Source organism: Sarcophilus harrisii, chromosome 5 (genome assembly GCF_902635505.1).
Source record: "Sarcophilus harrisii chromosome 5, mSarHar1.11, whole genome shotgun sequence".
Lineage (NCBI taxonomy): Eukaryota > Metazoa > Chordata > Mammalia > Dasyuromorphia > Dasyuridae > Sarcophilus > Sarcophilus harrisii.
Genome location: NC_045430.1, coordinates 60567335 through 60593976, shown reverse-complemented (window position 1 = coordinate 60593976; position 26642 = coordinate 60567335). Strand labels below are relative to the sequence as shown.

The 26642-nt window shown below is 38.5% G+C and overlaps 1 protein-coding gene across 4 annotated transcripts in view; it reads right to left on the bottom strand.

The window, feature by feature from the left end:
* IQSEC3 (IQ motif and Sec7 domain ArfGEF 3) overlaps positions 1-26642 on the bottom strand; it is a 158441-nt gene that overhangs the window by 43974 nt on the left and 87825 nt on the right. For all 4 annotated transcript variants that reach the window (XM_031939388.1, XM_031939389.1, XM_031939391.1 and 1 more), the window contains exons 4-5: positions 8532-9631; positions 4122-4283 (exon numbers count right to left, since the gene is read on the bottom strand). In XM_031939388.1, the coding sequence (XP_031795248.1) occupies positions 4122-4283; positions 8532-9631 (1262 nt within the window). The remainder of the gene's footprint in view (positions 1-4121; positions 4284-8531; positions 9632-26642) is intronic.

Here is a 26642-nt window from a genome sequence, read left to right as displayed (position 1 = left end):
TGCTTGGCTCTGGAGGACAAAATAAGGAACAAGAAGTGGGAGCTGTAGGAAGGAAGACTTAATCTTCACATGGAGAGAGTCTCAATAATCAAAGGTTATCTATAATTGGAATGGACTGCTTTGGGAAGAAGTGAGTTTACCATCATTGGAGACCATAGGATCATAGATTTAAAGCTAGAAGAAACTTCTTATTGTTGGGTTATTTCAACTGCATCTGAGGATAGATTTGAACTGAAAAAGATGAGCCTTGGGAACAAAAAACATTACAGCCCCTGTAGTCAAAACCTTTTATTTTAAAGATTAGGGAAATTGAGACTCAGAGTGACTTGCCCAAAGTTACATAGGTGACAAAGGGGCAATGCCAGTATTTGAATACGGATCTTCTGGATCTAAATATAATGTTTCATCTAGCGTGACTAGATTACAGAGGCTGAGGGGAAAATAACTTGAAAAAAAGGTTAGAAAGGTAGATGGCAGTCAAAATTGAGGAAAGCTTTAAAGTCCAAGTATCTTAGAGGTACTTAAGATTTTTGAAAAAGTACATGTTCATACTTGTATTTTAGAAAGATAATTTGACAGTCATGTGGAAAATAGAATGGAGAAACTGAGAGTGAGGGAATTGCTTGTGAAGTAGTGTGAAGTCTGGAGTCATCTTCCTGAGGCCATCAAATCTGGTCTCAGACACTAGTTGTATGACCCTGCACAAATCATTTAATCCTGTTTGCCTCAGTTTCCCCATTTGTAAAATGAGCTGGAGAGAGACATGGGAAACCACTCTAATATCTTTGTCAAGAAAACCTTAAATGGGTTTGTACACAACCAAACAACAGTCATCAAAGTCTAATACTAGAACAAAACTTAGGGTTTGGTTAACTTAAGGTTAAGGGACTAGCAATGGCCCACAACTTGATATCAGGAGATGAAGATCTAAACTAATGTGCTGGCTTTGTGGATAGAGTAGGGGGTTAATGAAAAATACCATAGAGATATAATTAACACATCTTGGCAACTCATGTTACATGAAGGGTAAAGGATAGAAAAGAGTCCCTGGGAGAATGATGCTGTCCTCAGAAGAAACAGGGAGATTTGAAGGTAAGGCAGGTTATGGGGAAAAGATAATGAGTCTATTTTGTAAATGTTAAGTTTGAGATACTTACAAGCTATCTAGGGAGAGATATGCAGAAGGCTATGGAGCATGACAGAAATAATGGAGTTAAGAACTTGCTAGATTTCTTCCATCAAGGCTATTTCCAGGGGATTCCTGCTCAGACCTGGATTGGGAGAGATAACCTTCCAACTCTGAGATTCTGAGATTTTGTGAAGTAGTAATGCTCTACTAAGAATTTGGGGTTTTCCCAAAACTCAGTACTCTTCCCATGACACTGTGCAGCCTCTTTAAGAATTCTAAAAGAGGGGCTCCAGTTCAGGAATTTGACTACCCAGACCAATTCTTTCTGGTTCTCTGCCTGGTCCCTTGCCATGGCTGCTATGACAGCCTACCTTCCCTAGCAGAAGGCTTCACTTGAGATGAAATGAACTTCTTGCCTGAGTGTCCAGCCCCTACAAACAGCCTCCAAGGGAGGCAATTTGTTTTCATTATGTTGCTCAGTAGGATTATGGTTATAGGAAAAAACATTAAAAACCAAAACATGTGTTCCCCCAAACACCAAATCAATAAGAAGGAAGGAAGAAGGAAAGGAGGAAGGAAGGAAAGAAGGGAGGCAAAGAGAGAGGGAGGGAGGAAGGAAAGAAAGGAAGAAAAAAAGAAAGAAAGAAAAGGGAGAGAAAGAAGGAAAAAGGGAGGGAGAGAGGGAAAGAGGGAGGGAGAGAGAGATGGAGGGAGGAAGAAAGGAAGGAAGAAAGAAAAAACAAGGAAGGAAGGAAGGTAGGAAGGAAGGAATGAAGGAAAAACAGAAAGAAAAAGAGAGAGAGAGGGAGGGACAGAAGGAAGGAAGGAACAAAAGAACGAACGAACGAAGAAAACAAAACAAAACAAAACCAAAACCCAAGAGAGACAGACAGTCTGAAAACCACAATGGGGCATGTAGAGTAGAAGTGGGCACATTAAACAGACAGGAAATGAGAAGAGAGTTATAAGTGTCGAAGGCAAGAACAGATGGGATAGAAAAAGACTAAGAGACCATAGAGATATCATATTAGGGGAGAGAAGAAAGCAAAAAAAAGATTGAAGAGAGAGACAGATTTTATCACCTATTCCTTCTCGATTTTCCTCCCAGAAAATGAAAGAAGAGAAAAATAGAGGAAAGGAAAAAGAGGGAAATAGAAGATTAGAGAATAAGGGCGGAAAGAGGAAGTTTGTAATATTTAAAGCCTTTTTTAATAGCACTTTAATAGCACTTTCTATAGAACTCCATACAGTGAAAGCTTTCAGTAAATGCAATGGACTGAAGAAAAAGAGAATTAATGGAAGGAGAAGAAAGGAGTAAGAAAAAGAAATACAAAGTACTTCTCTGTCTGGTTTTCCCCAAGACACTCAGGGCTTTGTGGATAAAACATCATAGAGCATTTCAATAGAGATGGATGCCAAGTAGAGAAATGGAAACTAAAAAGATGTAGCAGGCAGGGCATGATGAGAATATAAAAGGTATGAATTCTTCCAAAGAATATTAGGAAAATGGTCCTGTTCACTGGTGACTGGACCTAGTGTGACCTAGAAAAGAAAGAGTCTGACAGAATGGCAAAGAGGTGGCTTGTGGAAAAAAAAACTAAGAGACTGAAGACTAGACATAATTTGGGAAAACTGAGGAGCGTTTCCATGGACAGACTTCAACCTATTCTCCTTGCCTTAATCCTTTCCCTTCCCTGAGGTTGCTCCTGCTATCTCATCTCTCCCCAGCTTATGGGAAATGGCTCCTCTAATGATCAGATTCTCTTCAGTTAATGTGGATTTTCAGTTCAGCTGTCTAAGATTAGATTCTAAGACAAATATTTACCACATTTCCATTCTTCCTACCTTTTCTTCACTGTATACCACTAGAAAGGGAGAGTGTGTGTTTGATTAACACCACAGCATTCTAAATAAACTCCATTGTTCACACCACTGGTCACCAGTGGATCTTCCATTATTACTATAATTTTTAAATATTGGCTTTGGAATGATTTGTTGCTGTTGTTGTTGGAGGATTTCACACCATTGGATTGGAGGTCATTCTGGTCCTCATTTTTCTCCATTATGCTTTGCTTTGGCTGACATAAAAATAAGTTCATATGTTCTGACTCAAAATTGACTGATGGTGAGCCGAAAGGTAGCTTGAAGGCAAGGAATCAATCTACTCATGAAGAACTGAAAACTGTTTAAAAGATACCTTGTCTGCAAAAGTCCCTATTCCCTCCCAAAGTCCTTTGCTGAATGTCCCTAAGATCAGGAGTTAGAAGGGAGCTTGGACATCTTTTGGTTTTATCCCACTTGCTTTTTATAGATAAAAAAAATTGAGATCATGAAAGGTAGAAATGACTTGCCTTTGGCACATGAAATGAAGTCAGCCCTCCTAACTCTTTCCAATGTATTATTCAGTTTCCTTTTTTTTGTAACATGTCAGAGGTGAAAACCCTGATGCTATCTAACTTGAAGCCTATGATCCTATCATTTTATCCTTAGGGGTTGGTTGAACAGAGTATTTATTATTCTCTCCATTTTAACACAAAAAGAAATTGAATGACAGTTGCCCAAGGCCATTTAAGTATCCCAGGGATTAGGCTTTTGGGAGGTTAAAAAAATTTTTTAAATAGCTCTAAGATCCCCTTCTTGATTGTCATAAAGTCTTCATTCTACTATTGAGGTATTCCCATGCTTGACCTCAGTTTTATGAAGATCATAGGACCATATACTAATTCTAGTCCAACTCCCTCATATCACAGATGAGTAAACTGAGGCTCAGGACGTTTAAGTGTGACTCAAGGTCACACAAGTCTTAAATAGTAAAACCAGAATTACAGATTAGGTACTTTGACTCCAAATTCCCACTGTTTGTACTGTTTCAATCTGTGGAAAAGGAGAAAGGGAGAAAGGAAGAGAATAAGGAGAAAGAGGTGACCAAGGAGAACAGAGAAAAGTAGCCACAGAGATAACCGGTTGTCCAAGGAGGGTTAGAATCACTTACTCCAGTACATCCCGGTTGAACTGCTTCTTGCTGTTTCCCAGGAATTCTCCAATCATTTGTCGACTAAGTCCCTTTCGCTGCAGGAGGAAATGGGCCACGCCAATGGGAGTATCGGGGATGAAGCCACGGGAGATCAGGAACTGGATACCTTTATCTGGGTTTCTGGAAATAGAGAAAGGGGATCAGGAGAATAGTAAGTGAATGTTACCACTACTCAGGTTACATTCACTCTTTTCCAAATCCAATAAGTTTTCTTCTATCTGATCTCAGAAACACAGAATCTCAGAAGACAGAAAAGTCTCAAAGGACATTTTGTCCAACTCCTATTTAAACAAGAATCTCCTCTGCTTCCAATTTCTCTGAATGTGGCCCATAATTACATTGGCTTTTGTGATTGCTGTATCACACTATTGTTATATGTATATTGAAATTATTGTACAAATGGCCCTCCACATATCTCTTCAGACCAATTGCTGTCTAGCTATGTCTCTCCCAACTTGTATTTATGAAATTTACATTTTGGATCCAAGTATCAGATATTATATTTATCCCCATTAAACTTAATATATTAGATTTGATTCAGTGTTCTCTTCTGTAAAGTTATGTTTGGAACCTGATAGATATTTGATCTTAGCTATCCATTTTAGCTTCAGGTCACCTGTAAATCTGGTAAACTTGCCATTACCATACTGACTTGGTCAAGTTTTTGACAATAACATTAAACAGCATGATGTCAAAGACATCATGATAGGATAATAGTTGACAAAGTTGACAAAGAACCTATCCTATTATCTGGTCTTTATCTAGGGGTATGCTAATAAATGTTTAACAACCAGTTTAAAAAAAATGTGTTCCTGGCATCCTTTTAAGTTTAATCTATTTTGTCAGCATTTTCTCTATTATTTTTAAAAATCTAAACAATCAATAAAACAATAAAACAAGCCCTAATATGTAGTAGCATTTGCCAATTTCGAATATATAAATGGTCTAGTTGAAATTCTAACAATCAACTCTTGAAAACTGATTCCAGCACACTCCTGCCCTCACTTCTCCATTTTGTGTAGAATGGCATCAAAGATTACTTCAAAAGTTTTGCTAAAATCAAGCTAAGTGATAATCTGCAGTATTTCCCTAATCTACCCAGAATCACATACTTTAACAGCTGAAAAGGAACAAGTCTAGTAATCCTGTTTGGAAAAAAAGGAAATGAGGTTAGTATGGTAGGATTTAGCATGCCAGTAATTAATACAGTACCTTATGTAGAGTCAGAGCATAAATGCATGGTGATTGATGACTGGTTTTTGATGAAGTTATACTGGTTTGTGATCATCCCCTCTTTTAATAGATGCTACCTAACATCCATTAAAGAATAAATTCAAGAATTTTGTGGGGAATTTAAGTTAAGTTTATTAGTGTATAGTTTGAAGACTCCATTTGCTTACCATCACTCTTTTTAAAATTAGGCAACATTCACCCTTCCCCAATGGCACCTTTCCTGTTGTCCAGTCCAAAGATCACAGTGATTCCAGCTCAGCAATTCCATCTGCCACTTCTTTTTGTACTCTAGAATAAAATTCTTCTGACCCTGGTGACACCCCCTCCCCAGTCCTTTGCCATTCACAGTCAAGGTCTCCTTCTGGTTTCTACAAACCCTCCTGAAATATTCGGAGTCTAATCCCCATTACCCCAACCATTTCTGAATACTATCACTTTTTTTTCTTCTTGTTTTACTTAATATCTCTGGAAAAACTTGTTTTCCCATATCTTTCTTCTCTCTCCCACCCAACTTCTGAATCATCACCCCTCCCACCAAGAAATCCTTCCCTTTGAGATACATTTCCTTTCAGTCAAACTGTAAGAAACATGAATGGGGAAACCTATTCATTTCCTGTCTCTCTTATCACAAAGTGATGGGAAACCCTGTGTAATATTCCAGAAATTTGATAAGTTTCTAAAAGGATAATCTTCTCCCTCAGCACTTGTGATCAAAGTCCCTCCCTTCCTCTATTAGCTCCAGTCTCTCTTCAACAGGCAGTTATCACCTCAGCTACTCTGAGGCCTTGTGTTAATAAGAGGAAACAGAAGGGAGAGAAGGTGGGCCAGCATGGAAAATAAGGAATAAGGAGGAAAAGTGTCATCTCCCTTGGCTTCTACCATCTATCCCTTTAAGACCTACTTTAGTCCTTTCATCTAGAAGATGAGGAAACTGAGGTTCCATCAGAAAAGAGTTCAAAATAAGGCTTCTATCATTCTGTGCATGAGAGCAGAGAGAAGAGAAATGAGGCCGTTCCCAGGATTATTTCAGGTATCTGATTTCATGTATAAGAGAAGGAGATATCTGATCACAGTTTTATATTTATATGAAAAGGGGGTAATTTTTTTTAAGAGAACCAAGCAAAATATTTTGTCAGATAGGCGGTCTGGCCTCCTCGATAAATTTCAGGAACTCACTACTACTTCCAGGATAAAATATAAAATCTTCTTTTTAGCATTTAAAGTCCTTTATAACGTGGTCTTTTCCTAGTTACCTCTATGGTACACCCAAATTATTCTGTTTGTTATTCCTCCCTGGTACTCCACCTCCCTTCTGTCCTTAGGCACAGGTTGTCCTAGAAGGCCCCCCCTTTTTCTTTTACCTTTGTCTCAAGATTTTCTTCAAGACTCATTTTTATGTATATTTTACTCCATTAGAAAGTAAGCTCCTTGAGAGCAGTCTCCATTTTTGCTTTTGTTTATATCCTCGGTGGTTGGTATGGTACTTGCACATAGTACTGTTTTTAATAAATCTTTTCTGATAGACTCAACTTTCTTCTGAGTTCCAATTCCATTTAAAAATATATATATGTAAATGTTTTATTTATGTTTAAAAATACACAAAAATTGCTATCACTTCATAAATCCCATTCTCTCTTCCTGTTCACTCCCCTTATCACCATATCTCCAATAATTCTCCTTTATATAAAAAAATAATTAAAACAAATCAACACATTTGTCATGTCTGGCAATGGACAATTGATTGACTACCTCTCTGAAGGTGAATATATGCATATGGCAGCTTTGTACTTCATAAGTCCCATTCTCTCTCCCTGCTCACTCCATCACCACCCCTCCCCCCTAAAAATCTCTTCTTTACATAAAAAAGTAATCAAAACAAATCAACACATTTGTCTTGCCTGGCAATGGACAGTCAACTGATTTACTACTTCTTCTTTGAAGGTAAAGCTTTCTGATTGGCTAAACGTATGCATATGGCAGCACTGTATTCTAGCATGCACCTGGATATATAATAGATTTATGCACATTTGACTCCTATTTCCCCATTCTCTTTCTCTTCCCCTCTCAGGTTCTTCTTTTTCCCCTGGCCCCCTCCCCCTTTAGTTCATTCCTTTCTCCCCTACCCTTGCATTCCTTCTTACCAAATGTCCCCTGCATGTCATTTCACACATCCAGTCTTTCTTTGCTCTCTATACCAAATTTCTTACCTCCCCTCTCTTCCCCGCACCTCCCCAATTTTAAAAACTAAGAACTTAACAACTACCAGATAAGAGCACTTCCATATGCATGCTAGGACAGAAAGAGTTGTACATTAAATTATATACAGGTGGCTTTTCTTTAAACTATATCTTAAAATTCAACATGTCACTTTTGAAACTGTCCTACATGTCTGTGATTTCTTGGTCTTTCTTCTTTTCTCTTCTATCCAGTTAAAATATATTTCTATGACCCTCTTTTCTTTCTTTCTTTCTTTCTTTCTTTTTGGTTTTGGTAAACCTAACACCAAACTCTTTTCCAATTGCCCTCTCCTACATTGAAAAAAAAAATCAAAACCTTTGCAACAAATCTGTAGAGTTAAGCAAAGCAAATTCTGTAAAATGTACACATTCAGAAAATATTTTTTTTTGCATCTTGGATGTGTCAGACCTCTATCTAAAGGTACTTAACATGCTTCATCATTAGTCCCCCTCTGATCACCCTCACCTTTTTATTTCTCTCTCTCTCAGTCTCTCTCTCTCTCTCTCTCTCTCTCTCTCTCTCTCTCTCTCTCTCTTTCTCTCTCTCTCCTAGCACTTCTACCTCTCTTCCTCTACTATCTCCTCTTCCTATTTATCCCTCTCATATAATTATGAACTTCTAAAGCTAGAAGGAGCTATAGCATCATGAAGAAACATAAAGGTGAAGGGGCCGATCCATAGTTACTCAGTTTGACTATTTTGGAATTTGAACTTGGGTCTTTTAGCTTCTAGTCTAGCTTTCTTTCCACTATCTTTCCCATATCTCCTTCCTGTTTGTATTCTATGCTCCTAGCCCTCACTCCTTCCTACTTCTCCTGCCCCCATCTAAGGAGAAGTACAGGGGATGGGTAGGGCCTGGAAATGGAATTTGGAAGAGTGGGGTGGGCCCGAGACTCACATGTTGAAGAGGTTGAGACCAATGCGGTAGAGCCTCTTTCGAAGGGTGTCAGTAGAGAGCGTGGGGGACTTGCAGCTGGCGGGGTTCTCGCAGTGGTAACGGGGCAGGCTCAGTATCATAGCCTGGAGGGCTTCCTTTGAGGCTGACACCTCTGAGCTTGATTTGGCAGATTTTGTGGAGGTGCTGCTGCTGCTCAGTTGCTCTGAATTATCACCAGTCTCCATCTCACCCGCTTTGATTGACTCTCCTGCCTCCTCTTCTTCCTCACCCATCGCCCCCTCAGCCGCCTGCCCATTAGTATTCACGTCCCCGACAGCCCCAACGTCGGTCCACGTGTGCCCAGTGGTTGAAGCAGATGAAGTCACGACAGGGGAGGTCAAAGTCGCAGCTCCCCCTGCCTCTTCTGCCTCCCCTTTGCCTGTTGCTGGGACTAATCCAACCTGGGTCTCTTGCCCTCCCAGGCAGTTGGCCACAGAAACAGCTGTGGAGGACGAGACAGAGATGTTTTTGCTGGCGATCTGCACTGTGACATCCCGGAAAGCCATCATGAGGGTGCTCCTGCTTTTGGGCAGCCCACCCCCTGACCCACTGCCCTCTTCCTCCTCCTCCAGGCTCAGTTCTCCAGCTTCCTCCTGCTCCTTCAGTTCTGTCTCCAGACCTGGGGGCCCCATCCCTCCAGCATGGAAGGTCTCATGGAACTCGTAGGAGCCCCCTTCCTGGAGGGAGCACATAGTCTTCAGGCTCCAGGTGCTGAGAGCATCATCTATGGACTTGGCCAGGGATTGGACTTGCTCCGTGAAGGAATCCTCCAGCTCCGTGAGCGTGCCTGTGATGGTAGCTGGCAGGGATGGAGAGCGGACGAGGGGCAGTCCCATTAGCCCATAGCCCTCCATCAGAGCCTTCTCTGCAGCAAAAGTCTCTGGATTGGGGACCCGCACCTTGCGCAGGGAAATACGCCGAGGGAATCGGCTTTCAAGCAGCGAGTTGCGTATCTTCTCGAAGTTCTTGCTAAGCTGATATTGGCGGAAGGCTGTCTGAATGGTGCAAGCTGCTCGCCGGGACACCAAATGGCCTCCGTATTTGTGTTCTAGCATTTCAATCTGCAACACAACACAAAAGAGAAGAAAGGGATTGGCATGGCATGGGAGGGGGGGGGGGCACTCCAGAAGCATCTACCCCCTGAGGCTAGCTAGCTATGCAGAGCACCAAGAGCAGTTATCCCTGAGGTGAAACGTCCCGCCTGAACTTTGACAAAGTCCGGGCAATGACAACTGGAATTTTCAGGGAGAAAATCTGCAACCTCTGCACAGTGGGAAAAACAAAGGACCATAATGCAATGGGGGTAGGCAGAGTTCTTGAGGTGGTAGAACCAATAGCAGCAAAGATTTTAAGGGCTGATAATGTGTGCTCTTAGACAGGGGTGGGAATCTATAGATAGCAGATGGGAAGGAAAGGGACCTTATTAGGCTTTGAGCAATTGCTGCTGTCCATGTTTATTGGCCCCATCCTGGAAATTGCTGGTTCCCTCATTGGCCACCTAGCAAGTGACTGATTGCCCTCTGGAGCAGTATAATCCAGGCTAAATCTTGTTTCTCGGAGAAAGCTAAGATTTATTCAGAGGGACAACTAAGAGTTATTGCTGGGAAGAGGTCCTTTGGGGTGCCGAGGAAACAAGGTTAAGGAGAAAGGGTTGGGCTGGGGGAGGGAGATAGCAACATCCCTGAGATGTGTTAACCTCCGTCAAAATTACGCTGCAAGTGAGTTTGTCTTCAGCGCCTTTCTGACCTCCACTTTTGTCCACTTTACAACCGCAGAAGCTCAGTTTCTATGGAATATCTGTGTTAGGAAAGGATCACTCATTCACACTAAAAAGTTAATAGTTGATAAGTTTTAAATATCTTTGGAATCACAGAATTGTATAGCTGGAGGGGACCTGAGAGGTCATCTGGTTAAGGAATGCTTAAGGCATGGACCACAGAGATTTCAGAGGGTCTTGAACTTGGATAGAAAAAAAATAACATCTTTATTTTCACTAACCTCTAACTAAAATTCAGGAGTTCCTTTAATTATGAATGGAAGCATTAAAACATCCTTCTGAGAAGGAGTTGATAGATTTCACCAGACTGCCAAAGGTAGTAAATGATAGAAAAGAAACTAGTTCCATTTTACCAATAAGAAAATTGGGCCCAGAGAGGGAAAGGGCAATAATAACACAGCTAATAAATGGCTAGGCAGGAATGCTAACCCAGTCTCCTGGCTCTAAATTCAGTCCTCTTTCTAATTTACTACAATGTCACTCCTCTCAGGGGTAATTACCTTTAAATTGGAGGACAATTCTTAAGTCAAATGCCTGAATTTCACATTTTAGGCAACAGCCATAGGCCTTGGGGGAGATTAGGAGGGAGTATAAGGATAGAGGAAAGGGGGAAGGGGAAAAACTAATCAATTTGATGAGATCACAGGGCACAGGCCTTTGTTAGGAAGACAACCTTCTCATGTAGAACAATCAATCAACATGTTTATTAAGCATCTGCTGTGGCACTGGACTGTGATAGCATTTGCCCTGACACCTTGCTAGGGAATTCCTCTATTTGACTCCCAGTAATTGGGACTGCCTCTAAGATGATTGGCAACAGAGAGTTCAGGGGACCTCCCCCATGATCGTCCATACAAAACTGAGCTGAAAAATATCTCAGTCCTCTGTTTTGGGAAGCTCAGTGATTCTCCTCCTTGAACTTCAGCTAAAGGGGATGGGAAATGTCTTCCTTTCCAACCTTTACCAGCACTATTGGTGACTCATAGGTGACACATGGCAGTGCTACTTCTATACAGTTAGAAAAAAGAAGTTGAAAGATATTGTAACCAAACCTTAGTCTCTCATGTAAAGAATGAAAGTGGAATGCTCTAGGCTTTCTTTGTTATTCAGTTGTTATCAACTGTGACTTTTGGGGGGATTTTCTTGGCCAAGATATTGGAGAGGTTTGCTATTTCCTTCTGTAGATCATTTCCAGAGAAGACAAAGAGGATTAAGTGAATTGGCCCTTCTCTAGTAAGTGTCTGAGGCCAGATTTGAACTCAGAAAGAAGAGCCTTCCTGACTCTAGTTCCAGCATTCTATTCATTATATCCCCTAACTATCTTTTCTAGATTCCCAGAATCTAGCTTCATGGTAAGGGGAAGAAGAACATTTTTTTCTTGCAGCATCCTTTTTGAGAGTTGCTTCAAAATGGGTAATCTCGATTTAAGAGCTTCTGCTTAGATTGTTATATATTAGTCTGAATTGTCTAGGAGAGAAGATTTCTTTGGTGAAGAGAAAGAAGAGGGTTCACATAGTTCCTCCAAAGTGATCTACTTGAAGAACAAAGTCAAGGAGATATTAGGACAACAAAGAAAGGAGATTCCTTGTTCAGCAGCTGCCAAAATGGCTTTTGCTCCTGAGGCAAAAGTTTAAACCATGGAGTGGTATCAGGAATTTTTGTAGAGGTCATGGGACCCTGGAAAAGAGGACTTTTTTGGAAGGACAAAGTTGCCTGATAACTCCCAACCAGTGCTCAGGAAATCCCCTGTCTCTGTCTAGGTTGTATTCTAAGATCATGCTTCCTCAAAGAATTCAGTCATATCATGTAGGCAATCAGTATCCTGCACATGGATTGTGAATGGCTAGCCCTGACATGAAGAAAATTATTTTATGTATTAGTATTAAAATAAGATTCTGAATTCTAGAACTGAAAAGGACAGTAAGAACTTCCCAAAAAGAAGAATACATGGAGAAGAGTAAGTTGATAGAGCACTGGAACTCGAGTTAGTCCTAAATTCAAATCCCCATATATTAGCCGTTTACTTAAGTTTTCTCATCTATACAATGGGGATAATAATAGCACTTATTTCTCAGAATTGATATATAGATAAAATGAAATAATATTTGTAAGACGATGGTATAGTGCCTAGTATGTAGCAGTCACTATACAAATATTAACTATTATTATTGTTATGTATCTTTCATCCTGATGGCTCTTGAGGACTCCCTTACCTTTTAAATCCCCTGGTACTCTACAATATATTATACAATATATTGTATTTTTTTTAGTGCATACACTCAATTGGTAGCAGTGGCAGAAATGTCCATGTATTGATGGGAGGCTCCCACAATACTCAACACCCTCAATACCCAGTTGCTACCAGCCCAAGTTTTCTAAGGGCAGGTGTAGAATGGATGTTTGCATACCTTATTCTCTAAGACAAACCCTCTCCTTGCTTTATCTCCTTCCTAATATTAAAAACTTAATTTTTCAGAAAAGAATTTATAAAATACCTACCAACTCTAATAGTCTGTAACATAATCACAAAATGTCATGTTTGGAGGAGATGGTGCAAGACAGGTATTAGAGATTACTTAGTCCTTCCTCATCCTTACAGATGAGGAAATTGTAGCCCCCTCGCCTTACTTAGCTAAGATTATATAGCTAGTTCATGAAAATTAAAAATCCAGATTTTCTGATTCTATTCTAGCAACCGAAAATACTTAATATGTGGTTCCCTTTTCTTCTTATTATCTGCCTATCAAATATTATTCTTTAAAAAGAAAAAATCTTAACACAAATAAAGTTCTAATGGTAAAATTTTAGATTTTGGAGAATTGAGTAAGAAGTTATTTTGGAGAGGTTGGAACATTATAATCACATTCTATCTATAGCCATACTCTGCCTATTTGGCCAATTTGAATAGCCAACTCTAAACACCAAGGAGATCCACGGATACACAAATATTCCTTTTAATGGCAACCTTGCCATCTCCCCTCATCCACCTTTGCAGAAACCAAATACCCAAATGAAGAAAATCTTGGAAAGTAGGGCCAATCCTCTCAGCTATGCACTGAGATTTTTCCAGGGATCAGTAAAAGGCTTTGACTTTTGTCCATGCACTGGTTAGGAAAGCAAAGGCAACTGAAAAATACACATACTTTCTCTACCCCTCTCCATCCAAACTCTTCCAACCTAACTTCTCTACTGTCTTTCCAATTTTACTACCTTGCTTTTCCAGCCCCTTAAAGAAACTCTGAAGCCAAAGGATATCCTTACTAGGTTTTATATAATGAGGAAGGCTGTGAAATGTCCCTTGTTGTTTGGGTTTTAATTAGAAGAGAGATGCCCATCTAGGGAATATTTGGGATTCCCTATCTGGAATTAAGGAGATGAAGAAATTAAGCCTTCATTTGGGATTTAATGGATGTAAGATCTGCTTCTCCCAGGCTCTCAACCCTTTGGCCAATTCCAAATCAGGGACAATGGACAACTTTTGTCATCCATAGATAAAATCGGACCTTGTAAACTATTTGATCCACTTCCATTAAGAGAGGAGGGTAAAAAGAATAAAGTAAAAAAAAAAATACACAGCAGATAACAAAAGAATAATCTACAAGGAAGCAAAGGAAAGATGGACACTCATGAATATAGTTTTTTTCTACTCTTATATATTCTTTCTTGAACTGGAAATTGTTACATATTTTTAATCCTCCCTGATGTTCTGCTGGGCACATTACAATGTTCTGTTCTATTCTGTTTTGTTTTCCTTTTTTGTCTTTCTTTTTTTATTCTGTTTTTTTTTAATAAACAGAAAAATTTAAAAAGACAGAGAAAAAAGTATCTGGGATGAGCCAAGATCTGGAACCTGAATATATTGCTTTGACTTTGACCTTTTCTACTTATTGCCTCTGTGATTTAGGGCAAGTCGGCTCATACCTCTCAGGGGCTCAGGCCCCCTTTCCGTAAAATGAGGGCATGGTATTGGCTGATTTTTAAGGTCCATTTCATCTTTAAATCATACTGTTCTAAATCCAGATCCCTCCATTTGAACCTCACCACTGAGATGTCCCATAAACATATCATGCCCAAAATGTCCAAAATGGAACTCATGAAATCTCTCTTCAGGTCCATTTCTTCTCAATATGTTCTCATTTCAGCTAAAGTTATATATTTTCTCAATCACACAGCTTAGAAACCTCAGAGTTATACTTAATTCTTCTCTCTAATTCCTCCTCTCCCTCCCATCCCACCAGTACCATCCTATATCTCTCACAGTTGCTGATTGAATCATGTGGATTATATCTTTACAATATTTCCTGCTCATGTCCATCAGTTGGAGAATGGCTGAATAAGTTATGGCATATAAGAAATTTCAACATGATGATTTCAGAGAGGCCTAGAAAGACTTACATGAACTGATGCTAAGTGAAATGATTAGAACCAAGAGAACGTTGTACACAGCAACAACAAGATTATACAAGATCAATTCTGATAGACATGGCTCTTCTCAAAATGACATAATTCAGACCAGTTCCAATAATCTTATGATGAAGAATGCCATTTGCACCTAGAGAGAGATCTGTAGGAACTGAGTGTGGACCAGAACATAGTATTTTGACATTTTTGTTGTTGTTTGCTTGCATTTTGTTTTCTTTCTCATTTTTTCTTTTTGATATGATATTTCTTGTGCAGCATGATAATTGTGGAAATATGTATCAAAGAATTGCATGTTTAACATATATTGAATTCCTTGTCATGTAGGGGAAGGGATGGAAGGAAGGGTGGGAAAAATTTAAAACATAAGGTTTTGCAAGGGTGAATGTTGAAAATTATCCATGCACATGTTTTGAAAATAAAAAGCTTTAATAAAAAAAACAAAAAAACACTATTTCCTGCTCTCACCTTCTTTCCATTCATAGAAGGAAAGAAGGAAGAAAGAAACCAAGCATCTACTATGTGCTGTATTTTACAAATCTTATTTGATTTGGTCTTCATATTAACCTCAGATGGAAGTACTATTATTATCCCCATTTTGAGTTGAGGAAACTGAGAAAAATAGACCATTAAGTGACTTGCCCAGGTGAAGCAGCTGGTTAAGTGTCTGAGGTTGGATTTGAAATGGATTTTGTGATTTGGTTCTTAAGTTGTCAAGTTTTTCTGACTCCAGGTTCAGCATTTTATTCCCTTCATCACCTAGCTGCCTCTACTAGTATATAACTATTACCCTAAACCAGATCATTATCACTTCTTGCTTCTGGCTATTACAATACCACCACCACTGATTTTCCCTAATTCCATTCTTTTACCTTTCTTGTCCATCTTCATATAGTTGCTAGATTGGTATCTCTATAAACCACATCTGCCCTTATTGCCCCACTTTTTCCCTTGCTTCCTTTCTTCCCTCAACTCAAAAATCTTCTGTGGATCTCTCTTGTTGCTGAGGTAAAATACAAACTCCTCAACTGGACACTTAAAGCCCTCCCTGAGGCTTTGACTTCTTTTCCAGATTTCCCCTCCCATATTTCCCCCCCTTCATGTATCCTTCCTTATGGATAAATTGGTCTGTTAGCTATTTCCCAAACTTGACATTCCATTTCTTATCCCCATGACTTTGCGCAGGCTGGCCCTCGGGCCTGGGATGCATTCCCTCCTGACCTCTGCTTATTTTTTATCAACCTACAATTGTTTGTTAAGTGATAACTATGTAATAGACACTGGAGTAGGCAATGGGGATATAAAGAAAGGTTAAAAACATGGGCCCTGACTTCAAAGGTGACATACAAATAACAGTATGTATACAAGATTATATATTGTCAATAGAAGGTGATCTCAGAGGAAAGGTATGAAAATTTGTTGGCTGAGAAGGTGAAGTGGGAAGAGAGATTAGGAAAAGTTTCTGAAGAATGTGGGATTTGAATTGAGTTTTGAAGGAATCCAAGGAAGACAGGAATCAAAAGCAAGAACATTCTGGTCATGGAAGATATCAGTGAAAAGGCAGCTAAAGGACATTAGGTACAAAAAATGAAAAGAAGGCAAGTGTTACTGGGTTGTAGAGTACAATGGTGGGAGTAAATTGTAGGAAGACAGGAAAAGTAGTAAGGGATAAATCTGTGAATGGCTTTAAATGCTAAGCAGAGTTTTTTATATTTGATCCTGAAGATAATAGGAAGTCACAGGATTTGGAGAGGATGTGGTAGATGACATGGTCAGATCTGTATTTTATGAAAATTATTTGGCAGCTGAATGTAGAATGAATTGACATGAAGTCAGACTAGGGACTAGGAGACCAACCAGAAATTTATTGAAGAAATCCACGAGGAAATGAGTACTCGTACTAGGATGACAGTTGTAAGAGAGAAGAGAGGGGGACATATAGGAAAGAACTGATGGAGAAACAATAAGATTTAACAACAGATTCGATATGTGGACTAAATCAAGAATAGAAATCAAGAAAAATAATCCTAGACTTCAAGCCTAGGTGATTGAGAAGATGATGATGGCCTCAAAAATAAGAGGAAAGTTGAAGAGAAGGAAGGGTTGGTTGGGAAGAGGTGAGTTAATGAGTTTATGTTGGGTTTAAGATGTCTGTGTGACATCCGGTTTGAGATGGTCAAAATATGGTTGGTCATGTAAGACTGGAGCTCAGGGAAGAGATTAGGTGTATAAATAGATGTACAAATCTATAATTCGAAAAAGTAGAAATCACCTTGCAGCATTCGTGGTAACTGATATGATCACCAAGTGAGATAGTAAAGAGGGAAAAGAGATGAAGGCTGAGGAAAGAATATTGGATTACACCCACAGTAAGTGGGATTGAACTGGAGGAAGCTCCATCTAAGGAATTAGTCAGATGCGTAGGAAGAAGCAATGTCATGAAAAGCTAGAGGACCAAGGGTCCAGAAGATAGTTATCTACAGTAATTATTAAAGACTGCAGAGAGGTCAAGGAAAATGAAGACTGAAAAAAAGCCATTAAAACTTGAAATTAAGAGATCACTGGCAGAAAAAGTGAAGGCAACAAGTGAGGATTGCTTTCTTAAGGAGTTTAGCCACAAAAGGGAGGACACATGCAAGAATTCCAAAGTTTATGAACAGGTAAGTGGAACACGTGGATGATATCAAGGACATCAAAGGGATGACTAAGTCTGTAAAGCTAAGATGTAGTGGAGTTCATAAGAAATAAGTAAGTTGAGAAACTGGGAAGTAAGGTTGTTTGAGGGAGTGTCAATAATATTCTAACAATACTGCTTCTAAAAATGAGATTAGGAGTAGAGATGGAGAGAAGGATTTTAAACAAGTCATTGAATTCATTGAAAAAGGAAAAAGTATCTTTGGAGTCAATAGATAGCAACTACCAGAATTTTGATTGGATGATAAATCAGGATTGAATGAATCTCAAAGGAAAAGTTACTGAGTAAATTGTGATAGAAGGAGAATCTGGAAATAGCAATGGGGAAAGAGGCGTATTCTAACCTCCCCACTGTGATCAGAGCTGATAAGGGATATGAATGAAAGTGTAATAAGTAGTAGAAAGTGGTGGCTAAAGGCACAGTGTCATCAGGATGGAGTCAGGTCTCAGTGGGAGTCAGAAGATGGAGAGATTGAAAGGGAAAGTTTTAAAGTGAAAGCAAGGTTGCAAATTGTAAAGCAGTCACAGAAGGAGTGGGTAGTCCTGGAGTGGAACATTTTAGGATAGGATTGAAAGTACCAAAGTAAGGAAGCAGGTAGTCTAGAATAGAAAATGGGCATTGTGCAGCAACTGCAAGATGAAAGGCAGGATCTAACAGGTCAAAATGGATCCAGAGAAAGCCACTATAGCAAAGATGGAGACCCGAATATGGGGCTGGTACAAATGCTTCCTTCAAGTCTTGGCTTGGGGACCACTTCCTGTTTAAACTCTTTCCTTATCCTCCCCATTGTTGTGAATTGCTTCTCTTCAAATTATCTTAAATTTGCTTTTATGCGAATAGAAATTTTGTTCTAAGAAGAATGTAAATTTCTTTCATTCTTTCTTTCTTTCTTTTTTTCTTTCTTTCTTTCACAATTGGGGTTAAGTGACTTGCCCAGGGTCATACAGCTAGGAAGTGTTAAGTGTCTGAGGCTGGATCTGAACTCAGGTCCTCTCAAGTTCAGGGCTGGTGCTCTATCCACTATGCCATGTAGCTGCCCCTCAGAATGTAAATTTCTGGAGACATAAAACATTTCTTAACCGCATAAGTTCCAGGGATAACAAATATAAGCAAACAAGATGGTCCCTATCCTTAAAGAGCTTATATTATAAATTATAAATATACAACACGAAGCAGAGTTGGAAAGGGAATAGAGAAGATTCCTATGCTCTGCTGATAAGGAGGTGAAATGAAGAAAGTGAATTAGGTCGGGAACACTGAGGGCAGGGATTGTTTGACTTTTGTCTTCACCATTTCAGCATTTAGCATGGTGCCTAGTATGTGAGTGCCATTGCACTTAATAATTGCTGGGGCATTGCCAATCATCTTGACTTTTGTTTTGCCATTGGACTCCAGGACTCTGGAGGAGAGAATGGGGCTGATGACTCTGCCTAGCTCTGCAACATCACCCTCATGATGTCATTGATCATCTTCAAGCACAAAGGAAGAACAACAATTTAATAATTGCTTGTTGGATTAAATAGAGTGACATTTCAAGGCAGACTTTGGAATCTGGAGCATGGAGGTGGACATAGAAGTAATGTACCTTTTGTTTATTAGTTCCACTTTAAAAATATATATAGACAAAAGCAAAATGTTATTTATTAATTTGTATATTTATTTGATTGTTTTTGATTAAATGAGAAAATGTGGGAAATACTTTGTCAGCCTTAAAGCCCTTTACAAATACTAGTTATTAAGTGGTAGCTGTTATTATTCATAGTTATTAAGCTTGCCTGTCCATCTTTCTTCTTTTCAACTCAATCCCTCTTTGCCAGGTAATCTAGCTAGATCTAGAGTCAAAAAAGTCATCTTCCTGAGTTCAAATCTGTCCTCATACACTTACTAGCTGTGTGACCTCAGGTAAATCACTTAATCCTAATTGCCTCAGTTTCCTCATCTGTCAAAAGAGCTGAAGGAGAGAGTGTCTTTGCCAAGAAAACTCAAAATGAATCACTAAGAATTGGACATGATTGAAACAATTGAACAACCACAACAACAATATATTCCTATGCTTCCTCATCACCCAACCCTCCTCAATCTGTGTCTCATTCCCACCATATCACTGAGATTTTTCTCCTAAGAAGACTCCTTAAAGGAAAGAAATGTTATTTTTCATCTTTGTATTCCTAGGCTCTTAGCAGTTTGCTTTGCAATAATGGGTGCTTAAAGTTTGTTATTGACATTGTTATTGACTACCAATAATTTCCTAAATGCCAAATCCAGAGATTTTTCATTGGTGCTCATCCTCAAGCTTTCTGTAGTTTCTAATATTATTAAATACTTTCTAGTCTCTTTGTCTTTGTGAAATAAAACTCTTTTTCTTTCTTTCTCTATAATAAATCCTGTCTTTTTTCAGTGGATTTTTTCATCTCCCCAGCCCCTTCAAGTTATTGTTTCTAAAAACTTTGCTTTTTATCTTCTCTCTGTTCTTTTCTCTCTCTATGTCTGTCTCTCTCTGTATCTGTCTCTCTGTGTGTCTGTTTCTGTCTCTGTCTCCTTCCCCCCTTTCCCTTTCCCCTCCCTCCTTTTCTTCTTCTTCCTCTCTCTTTCTCTCCCTCCTTTTCTTCTCCTTCCTCATTCCCTTCCTTTCTCTTCCTTCCTCCCCCTCTCCCCTTCTCTCCCTCTCTCTCCTCCTCCCTCCCTCTTTCTCTCTCCCTCCCTTCATCTTTCTCCCTCCCTCCTTCTCTCTCCTCCCTCTCTCCCTTTCCCTCTCCCCTTCCCTACCTCTCTTTCATTCCTTCTTTCCCTCTCTCTTTCTCCTTCCTTCCCTCCTCTAACTCCCTCCCTCCATTTTCCTCCTTCTTTCTCTCTCCCTCCCTTCTGTCTCTTGTCTCTCTCTCTCTCTTTTTCCTCTACTGATGATCTTATTCAAATGACTTTCAAAACTATTTCTTATCTACCCTTCTTCAAAACTTTCCAGGGGGTCCTCAAACTACAGCCCGTGGGCCAGATATGGCAGCTGAGGATGATTATCCCCCTCACCCAGGGCTACGAAGTTTCTTTATTAAAAGGCCCACAAAACAAAGTTTTTGTTTTTACTACAGTCCCGCCCTCCAACAGTCTGAGGGACAGTGAACTGGCCCCCTATTTAAAAAGTTTGAGGACCTCTGCTTTAGACCAACATTCTACATTTCAAGTTTCCAATAGGACATCTATATCTGGATGTCCCACAACCCACAAATCTGCTCTCCCTATTTCAATCAGATGCATCATCATCCTGTTACTTCTGTCTGAAATTTTACTTAAATTTTTTTCTCTTCATTACCATATATCCAATTTGTTAATAATAATAAATAATTCACATTTACAATCAGGCATAGCAATTGGAGATTTAGCTTCAAAGTAAGGAAGTCTTGGGTTTTCAAGTGCTGTCTACTCTAACATATATTGGCTTTGTGACCTTGGACAAGTGATTTAAACTCTCCCTCAGTGACCAAGTAGCTCTCGAAAGCTGAATACTACAAAAAGTGATTAATCTGAATTTGCAGTGGGAGTATGCACACTAAGGTTTCTCTACACAAGTAAAATTGCCGGTCTGAATATATATAGTAGTTCTCTACATGTGTCGAAATATAGATGCTAGATATAATTAATCAATAAGCACTTACTGAGTACCTACAATGTGTCAGGTACCGTGCTAGATGCTAAGGATACAAATATGAAAAAAGTGAAACAATTCGTACTCTCAAAAAGCATAAACAAAGATGTTTCCATATAAAGAGATAGATGTCTAAATAGTGTTACTATTGAAATTAAGGTAAACTGAAGCAACAAAGTTCCAAGCACATTCAATTTATTGTTAAAGCTAGTAAAGGTTAGTAAAAGTTACCAGTATTTACTAGATACAGGGTCTTTAGCTTCTCAGCAAGTCAAAAGACCTTAAAATGAAGGCTGATGGATAATTTTTATAGACAAAAAAAGGCAGCCAAAACCAATAAAAGACAGCATCATAGATGAGGAAACCAATATGATTGGTTACAAAGCCTGAAACATCATAGGCACAGGGACAATAAAATTGGATGTAAATTAGAAATGAGGGCAAGCAGCTTCTCCTTCCATCCTGTCACTAGAAAATTCTGATTGATTTAGTCCATCTTCAAGAATAACTGATGGCATATAAAAAACAGATTTCTTCTAATTGGTCAAAGACACTTAATGGTACATATATAATAGGTTAGTTTTAATTAAATTTATTAATGGGAAAATTCAACTTTTAAACTTAATTCAGAGAAAAAGATTGAATTTCCAAACTTTGAGATAAAGAAATGTGAAGTAGGCGGTTATACAAAGTGTCAATGGTAATACAGAATGGGATCAATTATAAAAATGAATACAACGTCAATTTGATTTTCTCAATAGCTAGATAGATCTTCCAGGTTTGTAAAGCATGTTTGAGTCAGGAAAACTCAGATATGAGTAAAATGACTGAACAATACCACCATCCAAATACCCTCACAATAGTCATGTGACATGAATAGGACAAATATTATTATTCTCCAAATGAAGTTTTGTTATTCTTATGTTACAGAGCAAGAAACTGAGAATTTGCCAAGTCTATAATTTTGTCCAATATTCAAGTCCTCTAGTTTCTTCCTATACAATATCTCTTACATGTATCCCCTTTTCTAGTTTTATTGTTGCTCCTTTATTCCAAGTCTTCATTATCACTTGCCAACAATATTGCAAAAAACTCCTTACTGGTCTTCCTGCTCTCTCATTTTGCCTCTTCTTCATCCTTCATATCAGATAACTCTGTTCAAAAATTTTAATTGGTCTGTTATTGACTATTACATAAAATTAAAAATCCTTTGCCTGGCATTCAAAGCCTATCTTTACAATCATGTACAGTGATTAGAATCTCAAATTAAGGAAGCCCTTCTATATGTGCTAAACTACAAAAAACAAAAACAAAAAAAGCACAGTCTATTTGTCTTCTGCTAGATACATCCTATTCTATCCTACTTTCTTTTTTTGGTTGTTGTTCATCCTTTCTACTTGGAATGCCATGCTAGTTCTGCAGAAACAACCAGCAGGAGTCCTGAGGCTAGCTGGGTTCAGAGAAATCCTCATCTCCAACTACAGGAACTTTCACCTCCCAGATAAGTCTGGAGAGTGAGGATCTGAGTCCCAGAAGGTTGAGTGCACTTTGGTTTATAAGGAACAGCAGGCCCAGCTGTGCTGCTGAGACACTGGTCTGAGAGAGAAGGAACCAGCCCACCCAATGAATGCATAAGCAGTGGGGCAGAGACACTGTTGGCTTTGAGCAGTTGCAGGAGCTGGGAGCTCTTGGTTTGGGATTCCAGGTCAAAGAGGAGAGTTGAAATGAAGCTAAAGGCACCATTCCTTCACTCCAGAATCATACTAGCAGTTATCATTAAAATAAAATAAAAAATGATCTAAGAAAGAAGAAAGAACCCAAACCACAGAAACTTATTATGGGAATAGAGAAGACTAGAGTTCATCTGCAGAGGAGGACACTGAAGTAAAGAAAAAAAAAAGCTTCTATCTCAAAGCATAACATTAAATGATTACCTGCCCCAAAAGACTTTATAAAACTCAACAAAAGAAATTAAAAGTCAAATGAGAGCAATTGAGGCTGGGGGAGATAAAAACCATCTCAGAAAGATTGTGAGAAAAAAGTTAATCAACTAGAAAAGGAGATATAGAGTTTTAAAGGAGAAAAAAATTCTTAAAAAATTAGAATTGGGCAAGGGGAAGCCAGTGAAGTTATACAATATAAAGAAATAAGGGGAGAGAGAACAAGATAAGGTAGGATATAGAAGGATATATAACTTGGAGTGGGCCACGCCATGTATATTAATGGGAAAAGGATAAAGAGGGACAGAAAGGGTAGGGGGAGAAGATTAGGGAAGAATTTATGAGTGGGGAGAGATTAAGTAATAGCAAGGCAAGTTAAGTAGAGCTAAAGTAAAAGAGTTAGCATGAATAGGAAATAAGAGATGTATGCAAACATAATAAGAAGGATCCATAAGTAGAACTTCCTAGAAAAAAGTAGGTATATAAATATTTATACATATATTGGACTTAATATATATTTTAACATATTTAACATGTATTGGACTACCTGCCACCTAGGGGAGGGGATGGGGGGAAAGAGGGGATAATTTGGAACAAAAGACTTTGCAAAGGTCAATGTTGAAAAATTATCCATGCATATGTTTGGTAAATGAAAAGCTTTAATTTTTAAAAAAGTAGGGCTAGTAATCATTGATCTCAAAGTCAAACTTAAAAATTTAATCAAGAGACATCTATATTATATCTGGCCATATTAATATTGTTTTAGATGCATGTCTATGTATGTATATATGTATGCATAGAGCTGTATACTATGAGCATATAAATATATGTATGTGAGAGGGTGGTGGTAGGAATATATATATGTATAAATATATGTATGTATATATAAATATAAATATATAAATAACTATATAACCTGTTTGAGAGATGTGTGGGAGATAAAAGGGGGGGAAATAAAGTAAAAAGTGTGCAAGCAGAGAATAAAATAGTAACCTACAAGGAAGCAAAAATGATGGATAGTCATGAATATAATCTCTTCTATTATTACATATGCTTTCTTGAAATGGAAACTTATTGTTATATATTTTGTATCCTTCCTGATGTTCTGCTGGGCACATGACATGTTTTGTTTTGTTTTTGTTTTTTCCTTTTTCTGTCTTTTTTCCATTTTTTTCTTATTTTGTATTTAGCTTTAAACACATAAGTTTTTAAATAATAAAATAAAATTCAGTTCAAATGCCATCTCCTTTGTGAAACTTTTCCTGATCCTCCCAAACCTTAACATCTATTTGCCTCTTAGGCAATACTTAGTTTTTATCCACCTTTTCTATTTTCCTCTTAGACAATATTTAGTTTTTATCCACTCTCCTCCCCATACATGTTGAACTGCATAAGGACAGGGACCAGATCTTATCTATGTTTGGCATTTCTCCTAACATCTATTCAGCACCCTACAAGTAGGGAATGCTTAATAAAGATCTCTGAATGAATTTTTCCATCATTCTTTCAAACAAAACATCACAAGCTTTTTCTATCTCTCATCTCTTTAACTGTATTGCTGTCTCAAAGTAAATACTACATCCATGTCTGGGATCTGTGCCAGAAGCAGTTAGTCAACATCATTTATTTAGTACCTACTATATACCAGGCACTGTAATAAGTTGGAAAGCATCTAATTTGGAAGTATAATATTAGAACTAGAATGAATTTAGAAAAATCATATACCATTTGAACTAGAAGCTGCCTTTGAGATCATCTAGATTACATCTAAGTATGTCCTATGGAATCCTTGTATTCTGTGCAAAGGAAATAGGGGTTCCCATGAATGTAGGAATTAGACCTGGAAGGGACCTTAGAGATCCTCTTGTTTGCACTTTATAAGTTAGGGGTGCCCAGTGCCCAGGATTTGAGAGCATCAATATTAGCAGAATCAGTGCAAACCCTATATCTCTATTCAAGTGTTAGTCTTCAGTTCTTTTTCCATTACAATAAGCTACCTTTACTCAATAAAACCATGTCTTCTTGGCTAAATTGCATATATCTCAATATTTGTTACATGTAATATTTGAGATGGTATGAAAGTAGGTTTACTTTTCTGTATTTTACTCCAAAACTCACCCTTCTCAAAAGTAATCCTCGAGTTATTTTCTCTCCTCAAATCCTCATGACTGGCCTTTATATGTCACTCTTAAAAGTATTCAGTCAGCAGATTTGTTTTTTTCAGAAAGGTAAAGTGATTTGCACAGGTGCTCCCAATTAGTGGCAGAGGTAAGATTAGAACCCTGATCATCTTATTCCTGGTCTGGTGCTTTTTACTTTACTACCCCAGTCTCTGCTATCATGCATGCCCAGTCCATTAGCTGCTACTAGTCACTTGGATACCTCCATAAGTATTTCTTTTTTTCCCTTTTCTTTATTAATTGTTTTATTTTTCTGGCTATACATATATGTTAATTTTTAATACACATTTCTTTATGAATCATGTTGGGAGAGAAAAATCAGAACAAAAAGGGAAAACCATGAGTGAGGGGAAAAAAAACAGAAAAAAGTGAACATAGCATGTGCTGATTTATATTCATTCTCTATAGTACTTTTTCTGGATGCAGATGGCATTTTTTTATCCAAAGTTTATATGGATTGCCTTGGACCTCCATAGGTATTTCAACTGAAAATCAGAAAATCTTCCTATACTCTTAGTCTTCACCTCCATTTTTGGGAAATTCCGGGCCTGTGTCTTATAAAAACAATGAGGCAGGGAACATAACTGGAAGATACCAAGGAGAGAGCAGGGAGTGTGACAATATCTGAGATAAGTATATAAATTCATTATGCCACAAGGATCATCCCAGGAAAAGCAGACAATTTTACAAAGTAGGAGGTGGAGGAATTCTAAAAGGCATGAGTCCTAGCAGGGAGTCTTTGAAGAGTAGCAAGAGCATAGATGATATTTGTTTGTCTGAGAGTCATTTGCTTTTAGAGCCTGCCCATGCAGGGTCCATAGACCTCAGTTGTCAATAATGTCTAATGACTCCTACAGAGTTCTTTATGACTCTCTTTAGCTCAGCAGTTTCACAGATTTTCACCTAACTCTGGTTTTATTCCCCTTCTCTAATTAGCATCTAAGAAACAGGATACAGGGACAGGGTTGAAGATAAAGAGTCTCCAGAGATGAGGAAAGGCCAATTGGAGACGGAAGGATGCGGGGAGCATCTCTCTTGACTTATTCCAAGTCCTGTGCATCATCGGTAATTACTGCTTAGTCACTCCAACCTAAACAGCTGTCTTCAGCTAACACCAGAGGTGAGAGGGGCTTTAGAACAGGGTTCCATTTCTCTAATGTGCCTCTTGAAGTTAATTAGTAGGCTTCATTTGGATGACTTGGGGCCTTGGGGCCTACACCAATTGGAACAGATAGGAGATTGATGCTAAGTTGAGTTGAGGATGGAAGGAAGGTGGCTGTCAGAACCTCACCAAATATATAGTTACCATGGACATGGGACAGATGTGAGGTATATTAGGTCCTGGAGAGGATGTCAGAATTCATGTTCAAAGGTGGTTTTTTTCTGAAACTTAGATCAGTGTTTCCAAAACCAAATCATAC